The sequence below is a fragment of the Canis lupus genome, chromosome 31 (assembly GCF_011100685.1).
Source record: "Canis lupus familiaris isolate Mischka breed German Shepherd chromosome 31, alternate assembly UU_Cfam_GSD_1.0, whole genome shotgun sequence".
NCBI lineage: Eukaryota > Metazoa > Chordata > Mammalia > Carnivora > Canidae > Canis > Canis lupus.
The window spans coordinates 8,657,851-8,680,009 of NC_049252.1; the positions used below are offsets into that span (position 1 = coordinate 8,657,851).

The 22,159-nt window shown below is 33.6% G+C and overlaps 1 protein-coding gene across 8 annotated transcripts in view; it reads left to right on the forward strand.

Moving 5' to 3' along the window:
* The window catches only part of ROBO1 (roundabout guidance receptor 1), a 1,125,490-nt gene that overhangs the window by 774,490 nt on the left and 328,841 nt on the right, over nt 1-22,159 (forward strand). For all 8 annotated transcript variants that reach the window (XM_038581198.1, XM_038581196.1, XM_038581200.1 and 5 more), the window contains one exon: nt 16,195-16,521. In XM_038581198.1, the coding sequence (XP_038437126.1) occupies nt 16,195-16,521 (327 nt within the window). The remainder of the gene's footprint in view (nt 1-16,194; nt 16,522-22,159) is intronic.

The following is a 22,159-nucleotide window of genomic DNA, read 5'->3' on the forward strand; positions in this document are numbered from 1 at the left end:
TTCTGGCTACCAGGGACTTTTTTTTTTTTTTTTTTTTTTTTTTGTCAGCCTTAATCAAATATTTTCAATCTGTTGACTTGATTTCCTTTGTTTGGAGGATGGGAGAGTTGACGGATTTATCTGTTCTTATTCTAGCTTTAACATGGTATATTAACCTAATTTTATGGATGAAGAAACTGACCCAGTAACTAAGGATGGAGAGGGACTTGCTGTAGATCACAGCCAAGATGATGTTTTGTGTATTACAGAACAAAGGTATTATGAAGTGAAATGGAAACCCTAGGAATTGGCATAAGCTCCACTTTGTTTATGCATGTGAATATAGACTGCATTGCAATGGTTAGAGTGAAGCAAAAGCAAAACACTAGAAATAATAGTCTGCATACCCTTTCCCAAGAGAAAAGTTTATGAAGGGAAAAGCCAGGAAAAACACTTCATTCCTTGAGTATTTTCTTTATTATTACTTATTATTACTTTTCTCCTTCTATGATTTCATTTTAGTCATGTAAGTCAAAGTAATCATTTTAATTTATATATGCATATCTTATATACAGATATGTATGGATATATATACCTATTTGCATTTGCAGATATTTGCAGATATTTCTTTTTAAGAGCATTACACTTATGATTAGGTAACTTTTTAAAATTAAGACTTTTTATATATACTTAAATATATATGTAATGTGTGTGCGTGTGTGTGTGTGTATACATATATGTATGTATATGTAGTATTTTTTAAAGTGGTTTTACCTTTACAGACAAATTGAAGGGAAGTTACGGAGATTTCCCATATATTTCCTTCCTCCACAAATGCATGGATTCCCCCATTATCAACAGTTTCCACCAGAGTGATATATTTGTTAGAACTGATGGAGCTACATTGATGTATCATAATCACACGAAGTCCATGCTTAACAAGAACAACCAGAAATTTACCTTTATTGAAATGCTGTGCTTTGTGTATATTAAACACCAACTAGTATATTGACACAAATTTGTTGCTTTATATGGTATCCTTTGAGGTCTTTAGATGTTATGTATCACTAGCTGAAAGTAGGTGAATTTATAAAACTTGGATCTGTCTATAATACAGTTTTGTGGCTGATTTCATATTGTTCCTTCTCTTTGCACTTCTTATAAGCTCAATATGTGCTATTAGTTTTTAGCTTCCATCTACAATTTGTAGGCCTAGGGTTCAATAAACATTTGGTGAAAGAAATAATTTTACTTCTCTGCATCACTTTAGATTATTTTCTTCTGGACCGCTGCCATTACTGGTCATCATTCTCATGGTTTTCTAATTAAACCAGCTACAGAAAGCAAATAGGTGGAAAAATTGCTGTAGGTTTCCTCTTTGCATTGGATTTCTGTCTTTATTTCCACATTAAACAGACTATTCTATATTTGTAGTAAAACTAAAAATATCAAATCTGACAGTAATATGGCAACTCGTTTCCTTCACATACTTTGTCTCACAGCCAACTTTTTTCTTATTTGTCTAATAAGTTGACCAAGAACTAACTTCTTTTTCTGCCCATGATGTGTATCTACCATGTAGTGCATTATCTTAAAAAAGAAGTTTCTATCTCAGGACAATTTTTTTTAAAGATTTTATTTATTTATTCATGAGACACACAGAGAGAATATACCTTTTATTTCATTTGATTAGTAATTTTGGCACCAGTTATCATAATGGATATTTTGGATAGAATATTGTTTTTTTTTTTTTGTTCTTTGTTTTTTTTTTTTTTGTCTGTTTGATGTTTAAAGGAGAGAGGATCCCATTGGCCCTAATTTACCTGGAAATGACTGAAGAGGATTTTCATTAGTAAATCTGGGAAGGTGACAGTTAAACCAGGTTGAACTGGTCAACCTGAGAGAGGATTTCTGTATTTAAAAAGAATGAGTTAATTTCATCTTACTAATTTATCTGTATCAATAAACTAGAAATACATGAGGCTTTCTGTATGCTTTTATTGGGAGGTTGTGTTCAAAGAAAGAGATATTACTGTTTTTACACTGAGGGTACCTATTGGAAAGAAGTTCTTGGGACTTGGTCCTAAAATAATGCTGTATATCTGACAATCTGATGCATCAATGTTTAGAATTACTTAGGCTTCCATATTAATGTTTAAACATTGAGTTGTTGGACTAATGGATAAATGAGAATTAAAATTTGAAGATCTTCTATGAACAGTATTAAAGTTGTTTTGAGAATGAACAAATATTGAAAGATATATGTTAGTTTAAAATCCCTTAAGGGATATAATCTAAAATGAAAATAGGGGATTTCACTAGACATCAGTATTTCAGGAAGTTTTGATCAGTGTGAACCAAATTGAAGGGACAAATAGGCATAATTTAAAAGGTGATAAAACTGAGAATATGACATTAAGGAAAACTCAGATATTTAATGGTATACTTATACCCATTTTCCAGTTTTATACCTTAAAGGATTAGAGAGAATTTTAAAGTATTTTAGAAGGACAACGATAAAGTACCAAAGAACTTTAAGTTACAAATGAAACAAAAAACGAATTTAGCATTTTAAACAAGATGTCAAAACTTTTTTGGAATTACTGGAATTTTTTAAAAGACATCTTTAAAACTATTTTGAAGGTATGTATCAACTCTTAAAATTTTTTAAACACATAGGTCAAGTTCCATAATGAAAATACATTAAAGAAATAATTTAATACATGGATAAGGATGTATACTGAACATTATGATACTAACCTTCAGATTTTAATAATCCTTAAAATAAATAAACTTCCCACAAGGAAGTTCAGTTAATTGTAACACATCTGTATGATATATTGTTTGTATATTTAAAGATATATTTTTTGTAAGGTATTAGTGAAAGGGCAGAATGTTTAAAATGAGTGAAAAAGTAGTCATAGTATACTTTATGTGTAAAAGCTGATAGAATAACACTGGAAAGAAAGATGTTAAAATCATACCCTTGGTGTTCTTTGTAAGCATATAGAAGTATAAATAAGTATTTAATTATTTATTTTACTCTACACTTTCTACATTTTTAAAAAATATTTATTTATTCATTCATGAGCGACAGAAAGACAGAGACACAGGCCGAGGAAGAAGCAGGCTCCATGCAGGGAGCCCGACATGGGACTCAATCCTGGGACTCCAGGATCAGGCCCTGGGCTGAAGACGGTGCTAAACCGCTGAGCCACCCAGGCTGCCCAACTTTCTACATTTTTATAATATGCCTTTTACTACCTGTTTTAATTTGTAATAGTTTTGTATTTTTTTTTATTTATAGAAGTAATTTATGAAAGGAAGCCATGACATATTTTTCTGTTGATTTTTAGGTGCTTCTTTATATGTAAGTTGACTTATCAGTTGAGTAAAGTTGGGACAATAGCTCAAGTTAAGTTATATTTCCTACTCTTGGAGCAGATTTTGAAGTTTTCATTGCTTGGCTCATTTTGACTCTGAAAATATCTACATACAATTTTATGCATACATGTAATACATAAAATACTCAAAGGAAAATTACTCTTTATTTTTTAAAAGATCGTAGTACATAAATATAGTTCTTTTTTTAAAAGACTTTATTTATTTATTTGAGAGAAAGAGAGAAAGCACAAACAGGTGAGAATGGCTGAGAGAAGAGAGAAACAAGCTCCCCGCTAAGCAGGGAGCCCTACCTGGAGCTCCATCCCAGGATGCTGGGATCATGACCTCAGCCCAGGGCAGATACTTGGCCAGCTGAGCCTCCCAGGTGCCTCATAAATATAGTCCTTGAATTGATAAAAATTCAACCAAACAAAAAACAAACGTATAATTCATTGCTCTCTATCTCAGTTCTTGTGTCAGTGCTAGCAGAAATCTAGGGCAATACCCATTTTACTGAGATACCCTACCAGTTATTATAGTCTGAGTAAGAAGATAAGCATATTTTGATCATGTAATTGGGGCTTAATTTAATAATATTAGAGGGTCTCAGAATTGCTAAAAATGGTCAAGTGTCAAGTGAAAACTCACAGAAATAATTTTCCCTGGACAGCATAGATCAGGAATTACCTTGTAATGGTATGGAAGAAGAGTAAAATAAGTAACTCTTTTTGCTTTTTAATGAGAAAAGCAACTGATACCTGTTAATTGGTTTGAAGCCATTTCCAGTCTTTGAACCCCTAGAGATCACACAAGGCATGATGGAGCAGCTATGTGCTTTAGAGTTTATGGCCTCTATTCATTTAATTCATACACATTTTCGCCTTTCCATGAAAGTTTATTTTCAGTCGGAGTGTTGTTTCCACACATTCTCTGTTGCCTGTCATTTTTCATATACAACTCTTACCATTTTGTTTGCTAGTGTTTTTGTGTGCCCACAAAAAGAATTTAATGTTGTCTACGAGGTATATAAGTACTTGTACTTGTTTAAGTGCACAGTGTTACTTGTATATCACTCACATTAACTTTGCATCTTTACTAACTAAAGAGAGAGCGAGTGAGCTACCACGGTTTTTGTCTGCGCTCTTGTAGCACCAGTGTCCAGCACAGACCTGGTGCAGTGTGCATAATTAGTACCTATCTGTTGAGTGGGTAAATGAATACTGAAGAGTTAGCCAAAGCTGAATTTTATTTTCTCCATATTTTTTTCAAAAATTTTTGTTGGCGGGACTCCTGGGTGGCTCAGTGGTTGAGCATCTGCCTTTAGGCTCAGTGCATGATCCCAGGATCTGTGATCAAGTCCCACATCGGGCTCCCTGCATGGAGCCTGCTTCTCCCTCTGCCTGTGTCTTGGCCTCTCTCTGAGTCTCTAATGAATAATAAATAAAATCTTAAAAAAAATTGTTGGCTTTCACACTTCTAAAACAAAAATATTTTATTATGAAAATAACACCAGACTAGAGAAACATAGAAGGAAACAAAAACTGTCCATTTTTCAGTGGTCCCTAAGAAATCAAAGTTAAGATTTTTTTTTAGATCTTTTTTTTCTAGCTCTCTTTCTCTTTCTGTCTCTTTCCCTCACTGTTTCTGCTGCTAGAGTTGTACAGTTTACATCTCTTTTAATCACTCTGTTAAGGTTTCAATGGTCTTAGAATTAATTTACTTTGAGTGGACCTAGTGTTGTTTATCCCAATGCCTTCCAGGAGGCCATGACTCTCAGAGCTCCTTTCCTCTGTGGGTGTCTGCTCCCTAGAATAGAAATAAGGATTTCCCTTAACTTCCTCTTGAACTCAGAGGTGTGCTGACTGCCTCCAAGCATGGATGTTTGTACATCCTGTGTTCTAAACTATTTACAAATACACATGAGGTATCCCATCATTTTCTTTCCATTATCTGTTCATTCATTCAACAAATGTTCATTGAGTACATGCTAAGTGTCAGGTGCTATTGTAGGCATTGGAAATGTATAAGTATTTCAGTAATTGTATGTTTAGCAACTAAAAATAAGTATTTCGGGCAGCCCAGGTGGCTCAGCAGTTTAGCACCACCTTCAGCCCAGGGCCTGATCCTGGAGACCCCGGATCGAGTCCCACATCAGGCTCCCTGCATGGAGCCTGCTTCTCCCTCTGCCTGTGCGTGTCTCTCATGAATAAATAAATAAAATCTTAAAAAATTAAAAAAAATAAAAATAAAAATAAGTATTTCAATATTACACGTGCTTTCTAGGCAAAACTAATTGTATGACTCTTTCCCTTTAAAATTAAATCACCATCAAAATAATGACTAAAGTTATTATATTTTCCTTTTAAGTTGCATTGACATACAGAATGATAACATGTCATATTATCACAATTAAAAATTTAAGAACTCAGGAAAAAGTGACACTATAACTCTATTCCAAGAGGAAAAAGAAAAAAAAAAAAAGGCAACTTACCTTCAGAAGGAAAGAAACAGAAAGCAAAAAATCTCAGAGAGAAAAAATGTAGGAAAAAAAAAAGAGATGCTTTTAGAGTTAGGAGATCTGTTTTGGATTTCTTATCTTTTGGTATCAAAAGTTGTGTATGTTCCATGTCATGTATGGTGGATTTTCCCGTTAGATCAACCACACACATAGCTCTGTTTTGCACTGATGAATTATTTACTTGACCCTGTTAGAAAATAAAGATTCCTGAGTAGATTTTTAAGTTAACATTTGGAATACCCTGTAAGTTTCCATATCTTGTAAGTCAGGTGATAGAATCAGCCTCTCATTATCCATTGTTAGGTGCCCTTTAGAACCTTTAAGGTCTAAATCCAAGATACAGTGAGAGAAATAGGGTAAGTACAGGGAAGGTTAAAATGACAGTTTGCTAGTGTACAAACAAGATTCTTTCAAAGTTCTTGTTCATGTCAGAAGTACGGACTGAGTTTAAAAATAAGTGAAATTGCATTCCTACAGGGATTTCTCAGTAATCTTTTAAAAGGCTATTTTAAGTATTTTGTTTTCCAAAAGTGTAATTGTCTTTAGATAATTATCCTTAAAATTGCAATTCTATACTCCACCTCAAATAGACTAATTCACCTAGATTCAAGGGTTCTCTAAATATAGCTTAATATGACTACCTAATTTAAGAAGTCAAAAGCCTTATTCTTAGTACTTTAATTGATTTTAGGTTATTGACTCAGTAAATTGTGTCTTAATGTGCATATTCTATGAAAATATAATGTAAGTCTTTAGAGAAAAAATTGATAAATACTACTTTACATAATAATTTTTAAAAACTTAATGTGGTTAACAAATTGTATTATATCCCTATTTGTTTTTACATACTTTTAATTTATGACTTAAGAATATGATGTTAAACACAAAAATATGACTTAAGAATATGATGTTAAACACAAAAAAAATTTCAGCATAAAACTTTTCCCTTAGAAATTTAAATTCAGGACAGAGGAAATTTGGTAAGCAAGGTTTTTTTGTTTTTTGTTTTTTTACAGTTATAAAAGTATATTTGAGTTGTAATTTAAATAATGAAGTTTGTTCCTGTTCTGTATATTTAGATTATAGTTGGTTCAGATTTATAACCATCTGTAATTTCCATATTATATATTTAAAAAGTGAAATGTAGGTTAATGTTGATTGCAATTCATGTAATTTGTCCTAAAATGTTGAAAATTGAATATATTAGGATGAACTGTGTTTACCTAGCAATAAAAAACATTCACAGGACTACCCAAATACTGTTTTACACAGTTCAGAATATCGTTCATGGGGCACCTGGATAGCTCAGTCAGTTAGGCGTCTGCCTTTGGCTCTAGTCATGGTCCCCACATCAAGTTGGGCCCCCTGCTTTAGTGGGGAGTCTGCTTTTTTCTCTTTTGCTATCTCTCTCTCTCTCAAATAAATAAAATCGTAAAAAATATTTTGTTCAGAATTTGTCATCTGTGAAAAATGGTTCTAACAGCTGAAATAAGTTATTATATTTTCAGGCCTAACTCTTTGGGTCCATTATGATAGGCAATAGTAAATAAAGAATTATTTGTGAATTTTAATACCTTAGTGTATCTATAGAAAGTTGTCTTAGGGTACCTGGGTGGCTCAGTCTGTTAAGCATCTGCTTTAGGTTTAGATTATGATCCCAGTGTCCCGGGATTGAGCCCTAGTCAGGTTCCCTGCTCAGAGGGGAGTTTGCTTCTTCCTCTCCTTCTGCCCCTGTTCATGCTCTCTCTCCCTCCCTCTCTCTCTCTCTCTCTCTCTTAAATAAATAAATAAATAATATATTTTAAAGAAAATTGTCTTGAAATGTAATTATGCACCATTACAAACTTGATTTATAGGATGAACCCACGGGATTTTTGTATTTGTAATAAAAAAGAAAGATGGGATCCCTGGGTGGCGCAGCGGTTTGGCGCCTGCCTTTGGCCCAGGGCGCGATCCTGGAGACCCGGGATCGAATCCCACATCGGGCTCCCGGTGCATGGAGCCTGCTTCTCCCTCTGCCTGTGTCTCTGCCTCTCTCTCTCTCTCTCTCTCTGTGAGACTATCATAAATAAATAAGTAAATAAATAATTTAAAAAAAGAGATCTGTTAAAAAAGAAAGATAATATTACTATTCACACAGTAATATTTTAAGTGTATTAGTGTGTCTTTCAAATTAAAGGAACACATTTAATCAATGAATCTGTATGGGATATTTTCCACATGGAACAAAAATTCTTTATTATAAGTGGCTTTGGAGAGACTCACCCTCTGATGATTTTTAGTAAAACAATAAGTTGAATGGGCTAAGTGCTTTAGTTTTATTTTATTTTGTTTTTCTTCTCTTTTGATAGATGTTTTGCTGGATTTGTGCCAGATCCTGCCAAGAACTGTGTAAATGGAAAATAATTTTGAGTTGAATTCTCAACTAAAATTAGATCCTTACTTAGTTTATAACTTTTCTTACAAATTTAGAAAAAAAAAGTTACTGATTTCTAGTTGATAGGGATCCCAATATAATTCCAGGAGAGGGTGGAAAGTAAAATTGTAAAATTAAACAATAGTCCTTATGCCAACTTCCAAATACTGTTATCAGTGGTTCCAATCAAGGGTCAGTGTAATATCTTACTCACCAGGGATTATGCTAACCTATAAAATATAGATAGTATTTTTATACTCATTTTACAGACGAAGAAACTAACATTTAGAGAGTTAAGGAATTTATCTGAGTTTACACAGCTAACAAGTTGCAGAGCTTGAATTTGAATGCAGACACACTAAATCCATTCTCTAGATTGAATAAACTTTCCCCATAAATGGGAAATTTTTAGCCCATTTTTTTTCCCCTCACCTATACAATTTCTTCTTGGTGAACTCCAGGTAGTTAAGGTCAAGGATTTTATTTCATATTTCTTTGTGTTGCCAATGCTTAGCATAATTCTTAATACAATATATGTTCAATGTAGAGGTAAACCAATAAATAGGAGAGTGAGAAAATTTGGACCTTAAGATATGCAAATATTTTTGTTTGACATTTTACAGAAGGTAGAATTCTTCTCTTTGTATACTGATTGGAAATTTTGCTTCAAGGGCAATAGGAAGCATGAACTCAGCTAATCAACTTCAACCCTACAACCCCTCTAGTTACAGCTCATAGTGGAATCCTCCCTGATTTGAATCTGTTGAGGCAGTTTCTGCAGCTTATGCCTTAGTAGCTTCTGCAATATTTGGGTCCCATGATGGAAAAGTCTGTTCTACTTAGACTCCATATTATTAAAAATGGGGGTGGGGAGCAAGCAATATTGTTTTTAAAATTTAACTTATTCTACTGTCTGTCTTTCTCATATCTTTTGGGACACAGCCATATGATATTAGATTCTATAGGAATATTACAGAAACACCAGGGATTCACTTCTAGAATTCCATTTGGACAATTTTGGTAATCATTTTAGATGATAACAGGTACCATTAATGACCTTCAGGTAATTTGAGGGATTATTCTACATTTTGGCTAAAACCCTGCCCCCCCCCCATCTTTAGGGAAAATTATAATCATAGGAAATTAAGATGAAACAAATACCTAAAGAAATGTCATGATTCATTAATCATGGAGTTGTTGTAATGTGTTCTGTTTCCCTTGTATTCCTATACATTATTCCAGGTGAAACTCTAAGTTTTTTCCATGGTACAGTGTGTTTTATACTTATTCCAAAAATGTGTATTTGGGAAATGTGTATGACTCATTAGTGGATATTTAAGTCTACTCTGTACACAGTAATAATGGATGATGTCTTCTTATTTTTAACAAATAACTCCTTGTAGGATGAATTTCTGACAGGAGAATTACAGGATTGGTGCCCATGATAGGATTTATGTTAATAATTGGAGGCTGTATGCTCCTTAAAATGTAAATGGAGCTTAAATTAAAAGGATAAGAGGCAAGGCTCTTTTAAGAATATAGGTGTTCTAAAAAAAAAAAAAAAAGAAGAATATAGGTGTTCTTTTTACAAATATACGTTTGTTGTCAAGGCAGATATAAATCATCCCCCCCCCCCCACCTAGGACAGATGTCACCAGTTGTCTATTAATATTCATTGTGCATCTGTCAAGTACTCTCTGAACTTGTTACTCTTGTGCTGTTAGTAATTTTACAAGCATTTCTGCACTACAAGATGTTTTCATACGATATATGAGACAAATGGATATTTTAATCATTTAATGTTTTCTAATTTTAACCTGCCAAAGAATATGAAAGAGAAATTCAAATCAAAATAAGACTTTGTTAATAAAATAAATACTTTTTCACTCAATCTACTAAGAAGAAACAGACTTGAAAACGTAAACAAACAAAACTGTGAGACAAATGTTACTGCCATGCTAGGAAAAAAAATAGAATCATATGTATAAAAAAAGAATAAAATTATCTATTTGTGTGTTTTGCATAGCTCAGTAGAATATTACCAAGATCTGTCTCTTAAATGGTTACTTGCTTGCGTGCCTGTAAAAGTGATGTTTTAAAGGGGGGAGCAGTTTACGGCCAACTAGGAGTTTGGTTTCCTCATCATAAATCTCATGTGACTTTGATATATTTCCTTGAAATACTTAGCACTTACGTGTATATCTTTTTCCAGCTGCGGTTGTGTAAATATTTAGATATTTCAGTCACTCATGTTTATATTTTATCTTCCAACCGGGCAGTTGTTGAAGGAATTCTGTCCTGCCTAAAGTCGACTGTGTTCTCTTCCCAAGGTTCCACCAGGATTCTTGCTGAGGGCAGCTGACATCATCATCCTTGTTCCTTACCCTTCTCTTTCTTCTTTGACGCTTCTCTTTGTCACTTTTCTGTTTCCTCTTCAGAGTTTGGTTGAAACCAGGAAGTTGGTTTTACCAAGTGTGATAGAAACCTCATACCGTATAACATACAAATAAATAACAACACATGAGCATAACTAGAATGGTGATTGTCAGGTGGCTTACAGGAACTCAGAATTCATGATGGAAGAGAGAAGGTTTTTTTGTGAATGAATCAAGAATATTAAATAGAGAGAGAAGTTTTGTGACCCAGTAGAGGTGAGCACTACCTGCTTTAGGGAGGAATATGAGAGTTCCTAATTTGATCTTGGTATACCTCTCTTGAAGTTTCCCTTTGAGAAAGTGAGTCAGCAATTATTGATACAAGATGAGAGACTTTTCCCTCAAAATATATTGGTAGAAAAAATTGGGGAACCAGTGATACTGAATGTTTTTAAAGATATATTTTTTTAATATTAAGTCATCTCTACACCTAACATGGGGCTGGAACTCATAACCCTGAGATTGAGTCTCATGTTTCACTGACTGAGCCAGCCAGGTGCCCCAGTGATACTGAATTTTTTTTTAATTTATTTATTCATGAGAGACACACAGAGAGAGGCAGAGACACAGGCAGAGGGAGAAGCAGGCTCCCTGTGGGGAGCCCGATATGGGACTCGATCCTGGGACCCTGGGATCATGACCCGAGCCCAAGGCAGATGCTCAACCACTGAGCCACCCAGGTGCCCCAATACTGAATTTTAATTGCGTGAACAGTTACGTAGGAATTAAGAACTGGCGTTATAAGGCTATTTAATAAAAAATTCAAGCTCATATTTAGAGAATCGAAAATTCAAGCTCATATTTAGAGAAGATGATACCATGTAAGAAAAGCTTTGTATCTCCATTTGTTTATTATCAGATTCTTTACTGAATAAAAGGAATATGAAATCATGCAATTTAGAGTTAGGTATTCTCTGTATGCACAGGGAAAGAACAACATTTGCCACCAGGTTTGCCTGCTTCTTGTTTTTATCATCCACATTTTAAAAATAAGCAATCAAAATGAACACCTCCATTGTTGAAAACAAGAACAGGCAAAGCATGTTTCACTGTGAATTTTAACTAATTAATCCTAGCAGCATTTATGGATTACTTGGAAGAGCAAGGGTTTTGAATTTGACTAGGGTTGAATCCCAGCGCTGCCACCTTCCAGCTGAATGACAGCTGAGAGTCTCGCTTTCCCCATATGGACACCGGATATAACAACGCCCACTTCCTAAAGCTGTTGTTGTGATGGAGGGTATGATGGATAATTAATGGTAGTTTTCTCTTTCGTTCCTTTCCTTCCAGCTTATTATACTTGATAGTAAAGAATATTATAGTTTTTCTGGAGACGATGATTACCATTTATAATTTTTATTGTGGAGGTTAACCAGTTACTCATTATGAATATCACTTGGGAATTGGAAAGTTTCTTTTCTGAAAGTTAGACATGTTGAGGAATGTGAGATTTCTACATTTTTGTTATGATTTTCAAAGATATGGGTTCTATATTCAAATAACTTTTTTTGGTAAGCCTATTAATTTACTTCAGATTTTTATATGCTAACAGAGTATATTTTCTCTGGAAGTGTGTTCCTCAGAAGCAAAGTTCAGTGTGATATCCTGAAAAAAGAAAACAAGAGCTTAGTAGCCAAAAAAGTTTGAGAAATGCTGCATAGAATACTTTTCTTTTGGTGCATCATAGTGTGTGTTAGCAAGGCCAAACACCCTGAGAACTGTAACTCTTTTTTTTGAGCAATACATATGAACAATCTGAGGAAAGAGTATTCTGTGGAGCATTTCTGATGATTTAGCCTTTAGTAATAGAGACAACATTTTTATTTCTGAAACTCTTTTACTGAATACTGCTGTACAAACATTCTGGTGAAAACTTAGGCCTAAGTTTTCCATTCCTCAAGTCATGCTAGCTGTGGTCCAGCTATAATGGGACTGTAGGTTAGGGGTAGAGTCTTGAGCTACACTGTACTTTGGTGGAGCCTGGGTGATCTCCAAGTTCTGTAATTGGATGTTACTTCCTCCATATACTGTCCCTATACAGTTTTATTCTTTCCCATAGTTTCAGTCTCTGGCTTGATTCTCATCTAAATCTCCAGCTGAGATTTTTTTTCTGAGGTTACACCTGGATATTTAGTTGGCAACATGTCATCTCCAGTTGGATATTCAGGAAGTACCCCTCCATGTTGAAGACTGAATAAATCATCTCCTCTGTCCTTCCTCCCACCATATTTTACTTTTTCATTCTCCACCTTCTTTGGGATTGCCATTCACCCACTGCTCAGTTCATAAACTCGGAATCCTCTAGCTTATGCTTCTCCTCCATCTTGTGCACTTTTCATTTCTATCTTACCCCACTTTGCCACTGATCAGGTCCTGTTGATTTTATAACTAAATATCTCTAGATTCTTTCCTCCATTTTCTCTTCTGTCAAGAGTCCAAGTTTTCAGAATTTATTGTTTAAAGAGTGCAAAAGTTTCCTGACCAATTACTTCCTAATTTAGCCTGCTGTATGGTCCAGTTTCATACTACCAATGGTGAGCCCATGGGCAAGCATGACTGTACCCATGCCTTGCTTAAAATATTTGAATGTTTTGTTGCATTTAGGTAGGCTCCAGAACATTGATGTGATGTACAAAACCAATCACGTTATTGCTTCTGACTACTCCTTCAGGCACATATTTGTTAATCTCTGACATGAGTCCAACCTCACACTTAGGCCATATTAACACCCCGCAGGTCCCACAGGTGTACCATATTCTTTTGTAGCTGTGCCCCCAGTGAAATCATCTCCTTTGTTCTTGACTCATTTTCAAGATTCCTCTCAAATTTGCTGTTTCAGGAAACCTTCACTGTCTCTTGTTCAGGCAGTCTTAGGTGTCCTTTCTTTGTTTTCTCACAGCAAACTGTGTGTCCCTATTTCCTATCTGAAATGGACTTTCAGAATTTAAAATAACGTGTGCTTTAATTACATATTTATTACCTCAGTAGTTGATCCTCAGTAGCATCCAGCTTTCATAATTATACCAAAGTCAGGGATGGTCATATATAATGTTTTATTTTTTTTGAAATTGTATAGTATTTGCAATTGAATAATCTAAAATCTAATTTAAGTTTCATTTGACTTCAGTATGCTTTATGTGAGAAAGTATGACTTTTCAAGTTATTTTTTCCCCATGTTGCTGGTTTATTTCTTCTTCCTCCTTTAGAGGCTGTTTTACTTAAAGAATTTATAGTATGTTGTATAGTCCATGCATTGGACTAAAGCTGTTTCTCAGTGTTTCAGATTAAAACTATTATTCAATATTTCAGGTGAATTTTTTTGTTATTTCATGGCTGATATAAATAAAGGCTCTTTAAGTTTCATCATTCATCTGCTAATTTCATTCATTAAGAAAAAATGTTAATTGCAGTAGTTATAAATTAGAGATATAAATCAGTCCATGCAGAGCATACAGTCTAGGAAAGGTTGACTAGATTGCACACTGGGTATAATTTATAAAATAAAGTCTCCTAATGTCTCTTTATAGAATACATGATTAGTAAGTTCAGATCATTCTACTGAAATAGGTCTTCCCCATCAAGAAGGAATGATCAGGACCTCATTCAAGTTTTCATTTATTCAACACATATTTATTGTGTACCTATAGTATGCTCAGCACTCTGCCAGGAATAAGAGAAGCAACCATGAGCAAAACCAGACCCGTAGACCTTACAGAGGAATAGGAAAGACCATATTCAAAGCATCAAACAAAAAACATTAAATTGTAATTCTGATCATTCTTACCAGATGTAGCTATATAGTGCTATCTAGGCTTATAAAAGGAGCATTTGACTTTTTTTGAAAGATCTGAGAGGGCAGAGATTTGAAAGGAAAGTGGATATTAACTAGAGTAAGACCATTTTGAGCACAGACCCCATGGCAGGTGTAGGCCTGTGGCAGGAGGAAGTGCATTGTATTTGTGAACTAACACAAGGTGAGGTGAAGAAAGCAGAGCAAGAAGTGGAACAGGAAGAATCTGAAGAGCTAGATAGGGGAATGAACACTTGTAGATCTTGTTAAGGACCTTATCTTAAGAGCAATGAGTTTATTTTAAGAGCCACTGAAGTAGGGAAGAACCCAGATTGTATTTGCATTTCAAAGCCTTCATGTGGCTACGCTGAAGTGAAGCAGTTTAATTTATTTATTCATGAGAAACACGGAGAGAGAGGCAGAGAGCGAAGCAGATTGCATGCAGGGAGCCCAATGTGGGACTCCATCCTGCAACTCCAGGATCACGCCCTCAGCCAAAGGCAGGCGCTCAGCTCAACCACTGAGCCACCCAGGCATTCCCTGAAGTGAAGTAGTTTAAGAGCTTTCCTAAATCCGGGTGGGAATTGATAGTAGTTTGACCTGGGTTGGTAACTAGCTGTAGAGATGGAGATGAGTAGATTGATTGGAGAAATATTGGGGAGGAGGAGAGGAAAGAAAGGGGGGGGTGTCAAGGAAGCCTGGTTTCTACTTTGCATTATTCATTGAGATTGGATGACCAGATGAGAACAAGGTTTGGGGCTCAGTTAAATTAAGCCTTGGGCTGTTGCATTTGAGAAATCTTGAAGAAATTTATGTATTAAATTTATCTATGGCAGCAATAGGTTAGGAATATTAAAAAATATGGTAGGAATATTAAAAAATATGAATCTTGATCCCCATTTTAGAAGTTATAATCTCATTGGAAAAAATAAGGTACAGACACAGGAAATATTAAATGACACATATTTAAATGACTTCAAATATGATGCAATACAGAATATACTCCCTTACCCAATATCCTTTTTCCTTTTATATTTAATTATTTAAACTCAATTATATAACATTTCATCTGTGAAGTATGTTAAATATTAACATGTAACTGTTGGTAACTAATGAAATTAATTTTAATTTAAACTCTCGGAAAGTGTATACACACATTGCACTTTTACTATTTAGGAAGATATAAAAATCTATATAAAGAGCAGTTTTACCGTATATTTGAATATGATGTTCATTAGTCTACAGAATAGGTTTTTTTTTTTTTTAAGTGTTGATAGATGTTAGTTACAAAGGAGATTCTAAGAAGCCATGCTATTACTTGTAATGCTCTACACTTCTTTCACACATTCCTCTGCAAAACAGGCATGTATGTGGTAAATATAGATGGGGTAATGGGTTCTGAAAGGCTTTGTGGACAAGGGATTTGAAGAACAGATGGGATGTGTAGGCCAAGTTTAAGTGGGAGTGAATTCTAAGTGGAGGGTCAAAAGGATTCAAGAATTGGAAGGTGTGTTGAGGTGGACACCAGAAGGATTAATTAGGAGATAGAGTTAAGAGGGTAGTCAGTATTATGCCCTGTTTACATAGCAGTGCTGAAGCCTTGGCTTCTGAAATAAGACTTTTAATTGTTTCCGTGTGATAATACAAAGCTATTTCATCAATTCTTCTGCAGGCTCCCGTCTCCGTCAGGAAGATTTTCCACCTCGTATTGTTGAACACCCTTCAGACCTAATTGTGTCAAAAGGAGAACCTGCAACTCTGAACTGTAAAGCTGAAGGCCGCCCCACGCCCACCATTGAATGGTACAAAGGTGGGGAGAGAGTGGAGACAGACAAAGATGACCCTCGCTCACACCGAATGTTGCTGCCAAGTGGATCTTTATTTTTCTTACGTATAGTACATGGACGAAAAAGTAGGCCTGATGAAGGGGTCTACGTCTGTGTGGCACGGAATTACCTCGGAGAGGCTGTGAGCCATAATGCATCGCTGGAGGTGGCTAGTAAGTAAAATGGGCTTTTGGCTTTTGCAGCAGGAATAGTACAGTGGGATCATTTGCCTGGAGGATGGTAATCAAAAGTCAAACAGGTATCCTAGGCTTTACTTGAGGAAAATTTCTAGCTTTCTGTATGATGAATACAATTCTCCACCTATTTGATTTTTTTTCTTTAATATTTCTCATCGTAGCTAGTTGTTCAAGCTAATTTGGGATTTGCACATAGTTGTTGAACCATTTTACCATTTGGATTTGGAGCTGCTTTCTTTTAAACATTTTCACTGAAATTGATCTATTCTAAAAAATTGATTTATCCTTTTTTGTTACTTTTAAATATATTGAATACAAGCATATTTCTGTAAAAAGAATAGCATGAGGTATTTTTCATTTGTCTTCATTTGGAGAAATACTTTCAACTGGTAGTAGAAGATATGGTTTTAAATGGATTCTAATTTTTAGACATACATTACACTTTTGGTACAGCTATGGGTAGAGAAATGTATGTCTCTGCCTCATACTTTATTATCTTGGCTATTCTAGTGTGCTCTTGGAGGAAAACCTGTGTACGTAATCCTCAAGTAGCCGATGGTTTAGTTTATTTACACAAACGCCAAATGCAGTTAATTTGCAATTACCTCAAGAAGGTTCTATCAATTAATGATTAAATTGTTATAGCTAGAGTCTGGGTGTGTAATGTATTTAAATACAAATTGGGATTCTCTTATTTTCAATAAACATTCAAGAGGTAGCCAGAAAGTTTCATTTGTTTGGAAGAATCATTCTGTGTATTAAATGTACAATTGAGAATTGCATAGGGATTGGAAAGACAAGTGAAATTTAGATCTCTAATTCATTTTACATAAAATTATAGGTGAAACTGCATACATAACTATGTAGTTATGTATATATAATGCTTTCTAAGATGATTGATATTTTGATATAATTTATGTTCAAAATTTTAACTATATATTCAGTTTCATAAACTCTAACATCATCTCTGACATTCAACTAGAACTTGAATATATAGATCCACAGATAGTTATGCAATATAGACAAGATAGGAATTTAAAGACAGATTTCCCAACTTAATTAGATTATTAATGTGGGATAAGTTCCTCAAGAATTTAGATAAGTTGATCACACTTATAGAACCATGTAGTAAACAGAATGCCAAAGATGTCTAACATGAACATAAAATTAATTAGAAAAAATGAGAGCAACCATTTAAAACTGTGTCAGAAGTAGCGACTCACGTTTTTAAAACATTTGCTTGAAACTCAATTTATATTTCTAATCAAATTTAATTGATTGTAAGCATATTGTATTGTACTTTCTTGTATTGCCTTGATTCTCAGTGAAAATCTTAGAACTATGTAACTGAGATGTATAAAAGCTATAATCACAGAGTAGGCTACTTTTCTTTTTCTTGTTTCTTTTTTTTGCACAAATTTAAATGTGGTGTAGGCAAAAAGAAGCTTAACTGTTTTCATAAGAGGATGTATATATTTTGATACAGTCTTCTTTCAGGTTATGATATTAATACCTTTCTACCTTTTGATGTGTTTATATTTAAGAATACTTATTCCCTGTGGAGGTAAAATTAAGTTAACATTTGAAAACAGATATAAAGAATCAAGAAAGGTGGTGTAGATGACCTAGGCCAACTCTTATTTTTGGTAGATAAGAAACTGAAGATTAGAAGGAAAAGCAGATTAATTATTTATTCTCTGAAATTATTTCTTATGAACGAAGTGTGCTGATAGAAATATATATCTTAGGATCATACTGTGTTTCTGCGGTATTTCTTACTCTACTTGCATTCTGATCATTGCCAGAGTTTATAGAAAAGGTTACAGACTTGAATAGAATATCTAAATGCTTACCCTCTAGATCTTGCCTCAAAACTCCTTTAGTTTTACTTTAGATGATCAAGATACCCTTAATGCACTGGGGATTTAGAGAACTGTGTTTTTCCAATCTGGCACTTGTGTGGCTATTTTAAAAGATATTATGAATTTCCAGTTAAATTCTTTTCTAAGCAAGACATTCCATTACCTTGTGAGTTCATTATGGGAAATGCTTTTCCAGTCTTAGTCAACAAATATACCTTCAAGGAATTGAAACCAGACAAAAAATCATTATATTACTTGTACCAGTAAAATATTCAAATACATAGTCCCTGAATGGATAAGTCACAAATTTTAGTGTAATATTTCTCAGTATGTCTCCAAAATGTTTCAAATTCCAGATTAAAGAGAATATTATAATTTATAGAATCTAGTTAAAGTGCTTTAAACAATACTTTAAGATCATATTCATTAACAATTCAAATATGTAGAAAGGCAGACTATAGGTATCATATATTTAGCAAATATATTTTGATATTAACAAGGATAGTTTGATAATAAAAATTTTTATTAGTGATAATAATTATTTTAAACCCTGAAAAAAGTTTGAGTATTGTTTGTATTGCAATTTTTATACCTGTTTAATTGTGATAATAAACAGCATGTTTTTATTTGGGTAAACTGTATTATTTTGTACCATAAATTATATGGGAAAAAAAAATAAGTGCTCTGCAGTTAAAATGGGTTTTGTGTGTTTAAAACATTATTTACTAAATTCAAGTTTCAGTACACTACATATAGATATGTAGTGATATAGTTCACATATATTTCAGTTACTTATTTTAGGCAATAGTGACTGTTAAGTTACCATTTTAAAATATGTTTGTGTCCTAAAATGGAAAGTTGCCTTTTGTAATTTATGAACAAGTTGTGTGTGTATTTGGGAGGTAGGGGGCAGGGGTGGAAGTCCAGGGAAACATGGGCCATACTTGCTTTGGTAGGTTAGTATGCTATGCTATGCTATAGATTAAATCTGTGAAGTACTATTATAGTTTGGTTTTATTTTTTTCTTGGAGAATATTCTACTTTTTTTTTTTTCACATTTTCTTAGTTTAGGTACCGTAAGTTCAATAAGAACTATTCTTATTCTTACCAAAGACACAGGAAGACAAAGATTGCATCTAATTTCTCAGTGACAGTGTAGCCAAGAGTAATAGCATTAACAAAAGTGTCTAGAGGGAAAAAAAAAGTGTCTAGAGGCAACACAGATTTCACAGCACAGTTGTTGGTAATGTTTTTAAAAACATTTATCTGTGTTTTGTTTGCATTTAAACCAAGTTTTACAGCTGTAACAACAACTGCATTTCTCAGTTCCTAACAATTGTCAATCTCTCAAACACTAAAAAAAAAGATATTGAATGTCATTGAAAATCTTTGTTTCTGTACAGAAGTGATAATAATCGTGTCTTTTGTGTTTTTAACATTTATTCAAGTTTAGAAAGTACACCAAAAGGATTGCATTTATTGGTTATTTTTAGAATTGTTTATTTTTATTTTTATTTCAGTCCCAATTATAACCAGGTTTAGACCCAGTGAAAAGCACTGGTCGGCCTTTTGGTGCCGATCCTTACCACGTAGTAAAAGCTGTATTCCTTGTTCTTGAAAACTCAGTTTCGATGCAGTTAAAAAGTTATCTCACACAATTATAAAGTCCAAAAATTGGAATGCTAAGAAATATATGATGATACCTTTATGAAAGTTTCCTGGAAGTTTTAGACATTTATCTTTGTACAGGAAAAGAACTTTTAATCACAGATGTTATTTCTTTAGTTTTTTTTTTTTTTTAATTCTTATTTTTCTTTGCAAACCTAGAATGATATATCTTGATGGGGACATTAAATTGGAAATTTAATTTCCCACTGTTTCTAAGATTTATGAAAACTTCACTCTATCTAATTCAGTTGCAAACTAAACTTTCTAAAACCGTCTTGCAAGTGGTATTGTCTTGTTTGTCTTGTATTAGCTCTATTCAAGAGTCTGCTAAACATCTAGGAAAATATTTAATGGGTCCATTCTCCATTCTCCTGTACCCAACATTATCACTTACTAAATTTAGAACTCTATTTTGTGCCTGGAACAAATTGATAGCACAGTTCTTAGACACAACTTATATTTAATAAGTAATTTGATCTTGGGTAATTGCATTGAATTTTGACGAAAATTAATCTGAACCTTGACCCTCATGCTTTCCATTGTAGAACATGGCCATCTACGTCATCTGCTAAGCAGTGCACAGTTAGCATATGGCTATTTGTTTCCTATTTAAGCTGTTTTCTCTTGAGGGAAAGAAATTCCCTTTAGACTAGGCAGACATCTGCTAGCTGTCTTAGCAGCAAAACCAGGGAACTATCTTTCCTGGGGAAAAAAAAAAAAAAGAATTGTCCAATTAATCAAAGATTAGGTCTTCCATGGTTTTATTTACTGGGGTACATTTTAATAGTAATTACTTTGGGGGTAAATGTTAATATTTTGAAGTAAAATTTTCCCACCCCTTTCAATATATCATGATCTTTTGTTGTTATTATTATTAAATAATACTCATCAGAGTGATTTAGAATTTAATTGATCCAAGATTCCTCCTTTGGGTAAAATGACAAAGCAAACTGACTATGGATACTAAGTAACCATGTGTTTACCTAGGTACAATAGATTGTATTCCTAAAATCTGGACCTTGGAAGATGGAAGGATTACTCTTTGAGATGAAATGGTCAGATGAGCAGGTGGAAGTAGAATATGCCATTATATTTTAAAATATTGATTGATTGATTGTGTGCACACACATAATCAATCTGACCTCTATTATGGTCAGGCACTAGAATTATTTATAGTTTATATGCACACACACACACACACACACACACACACGTACATTGTTCCCTGATAGACTTTTTATCTTAGAAGTTGAATTTGCTTTATATTGCATACTTAAAAATAGTTTTCTCTATTTAATTTGTTTTATTTTTTTAACTTATCATTTTCAAGTGCTATCACCACATTCTAAAACCTTTTTTATATCTCATTTTTGTTTTTGGTATTCAAGGGAAGAATGTTAAAGAGTCATTTAGTTTACTGACTTAAAATCTTTCCACTTCCTGATACAGTTATATCCTAAAATGAACTGATTCTTTGTTCCAAAATGGATTCATGATTAAATTAAGTTATGTATATAAGGTGTGTAGCACAGTAACTGGCGCGTAATTATAAATCATGAACTATAAATCATGAATTTAATTTTGGTGCTGTTATTTTCATTACTTTTTTCCTCTTATATCTTTCCATCAAACACCAAAATTATTTTTTAGGAAAGGGATCTGATTCTTCTGACTTGAAAAATGAACTCACTTCATTTTAAATTTAAAGATAAGCATGTTAATATACTAAAATATAAGTATGATGCTTCAATAATTTATTTTTCTTAAATTAATTCCCAATTAAGTAAAAAATGTGTTGAATATATTAAATTCCACCTTGAATTGAAATCAATGGTATGAGACATTTGCTCTTACCTTAAAATCCTTAGTGCTAATGTAGGACATGCAATAATGCTGATTCAAATCTTTTTTATTTCAAGGACAAATGAAAGAATTCAGTGTTACAACTTTTACAGTTGATATAGCATTCATATTTTTTCTAATTAAATTTGTGTACTTAAGTAAAGAGGCAGCATTGCTAAGTTCTATGACATGATTCTGGTTACTAAATACTTGAGTTTTTACTATCAGTTGAATAATACTCT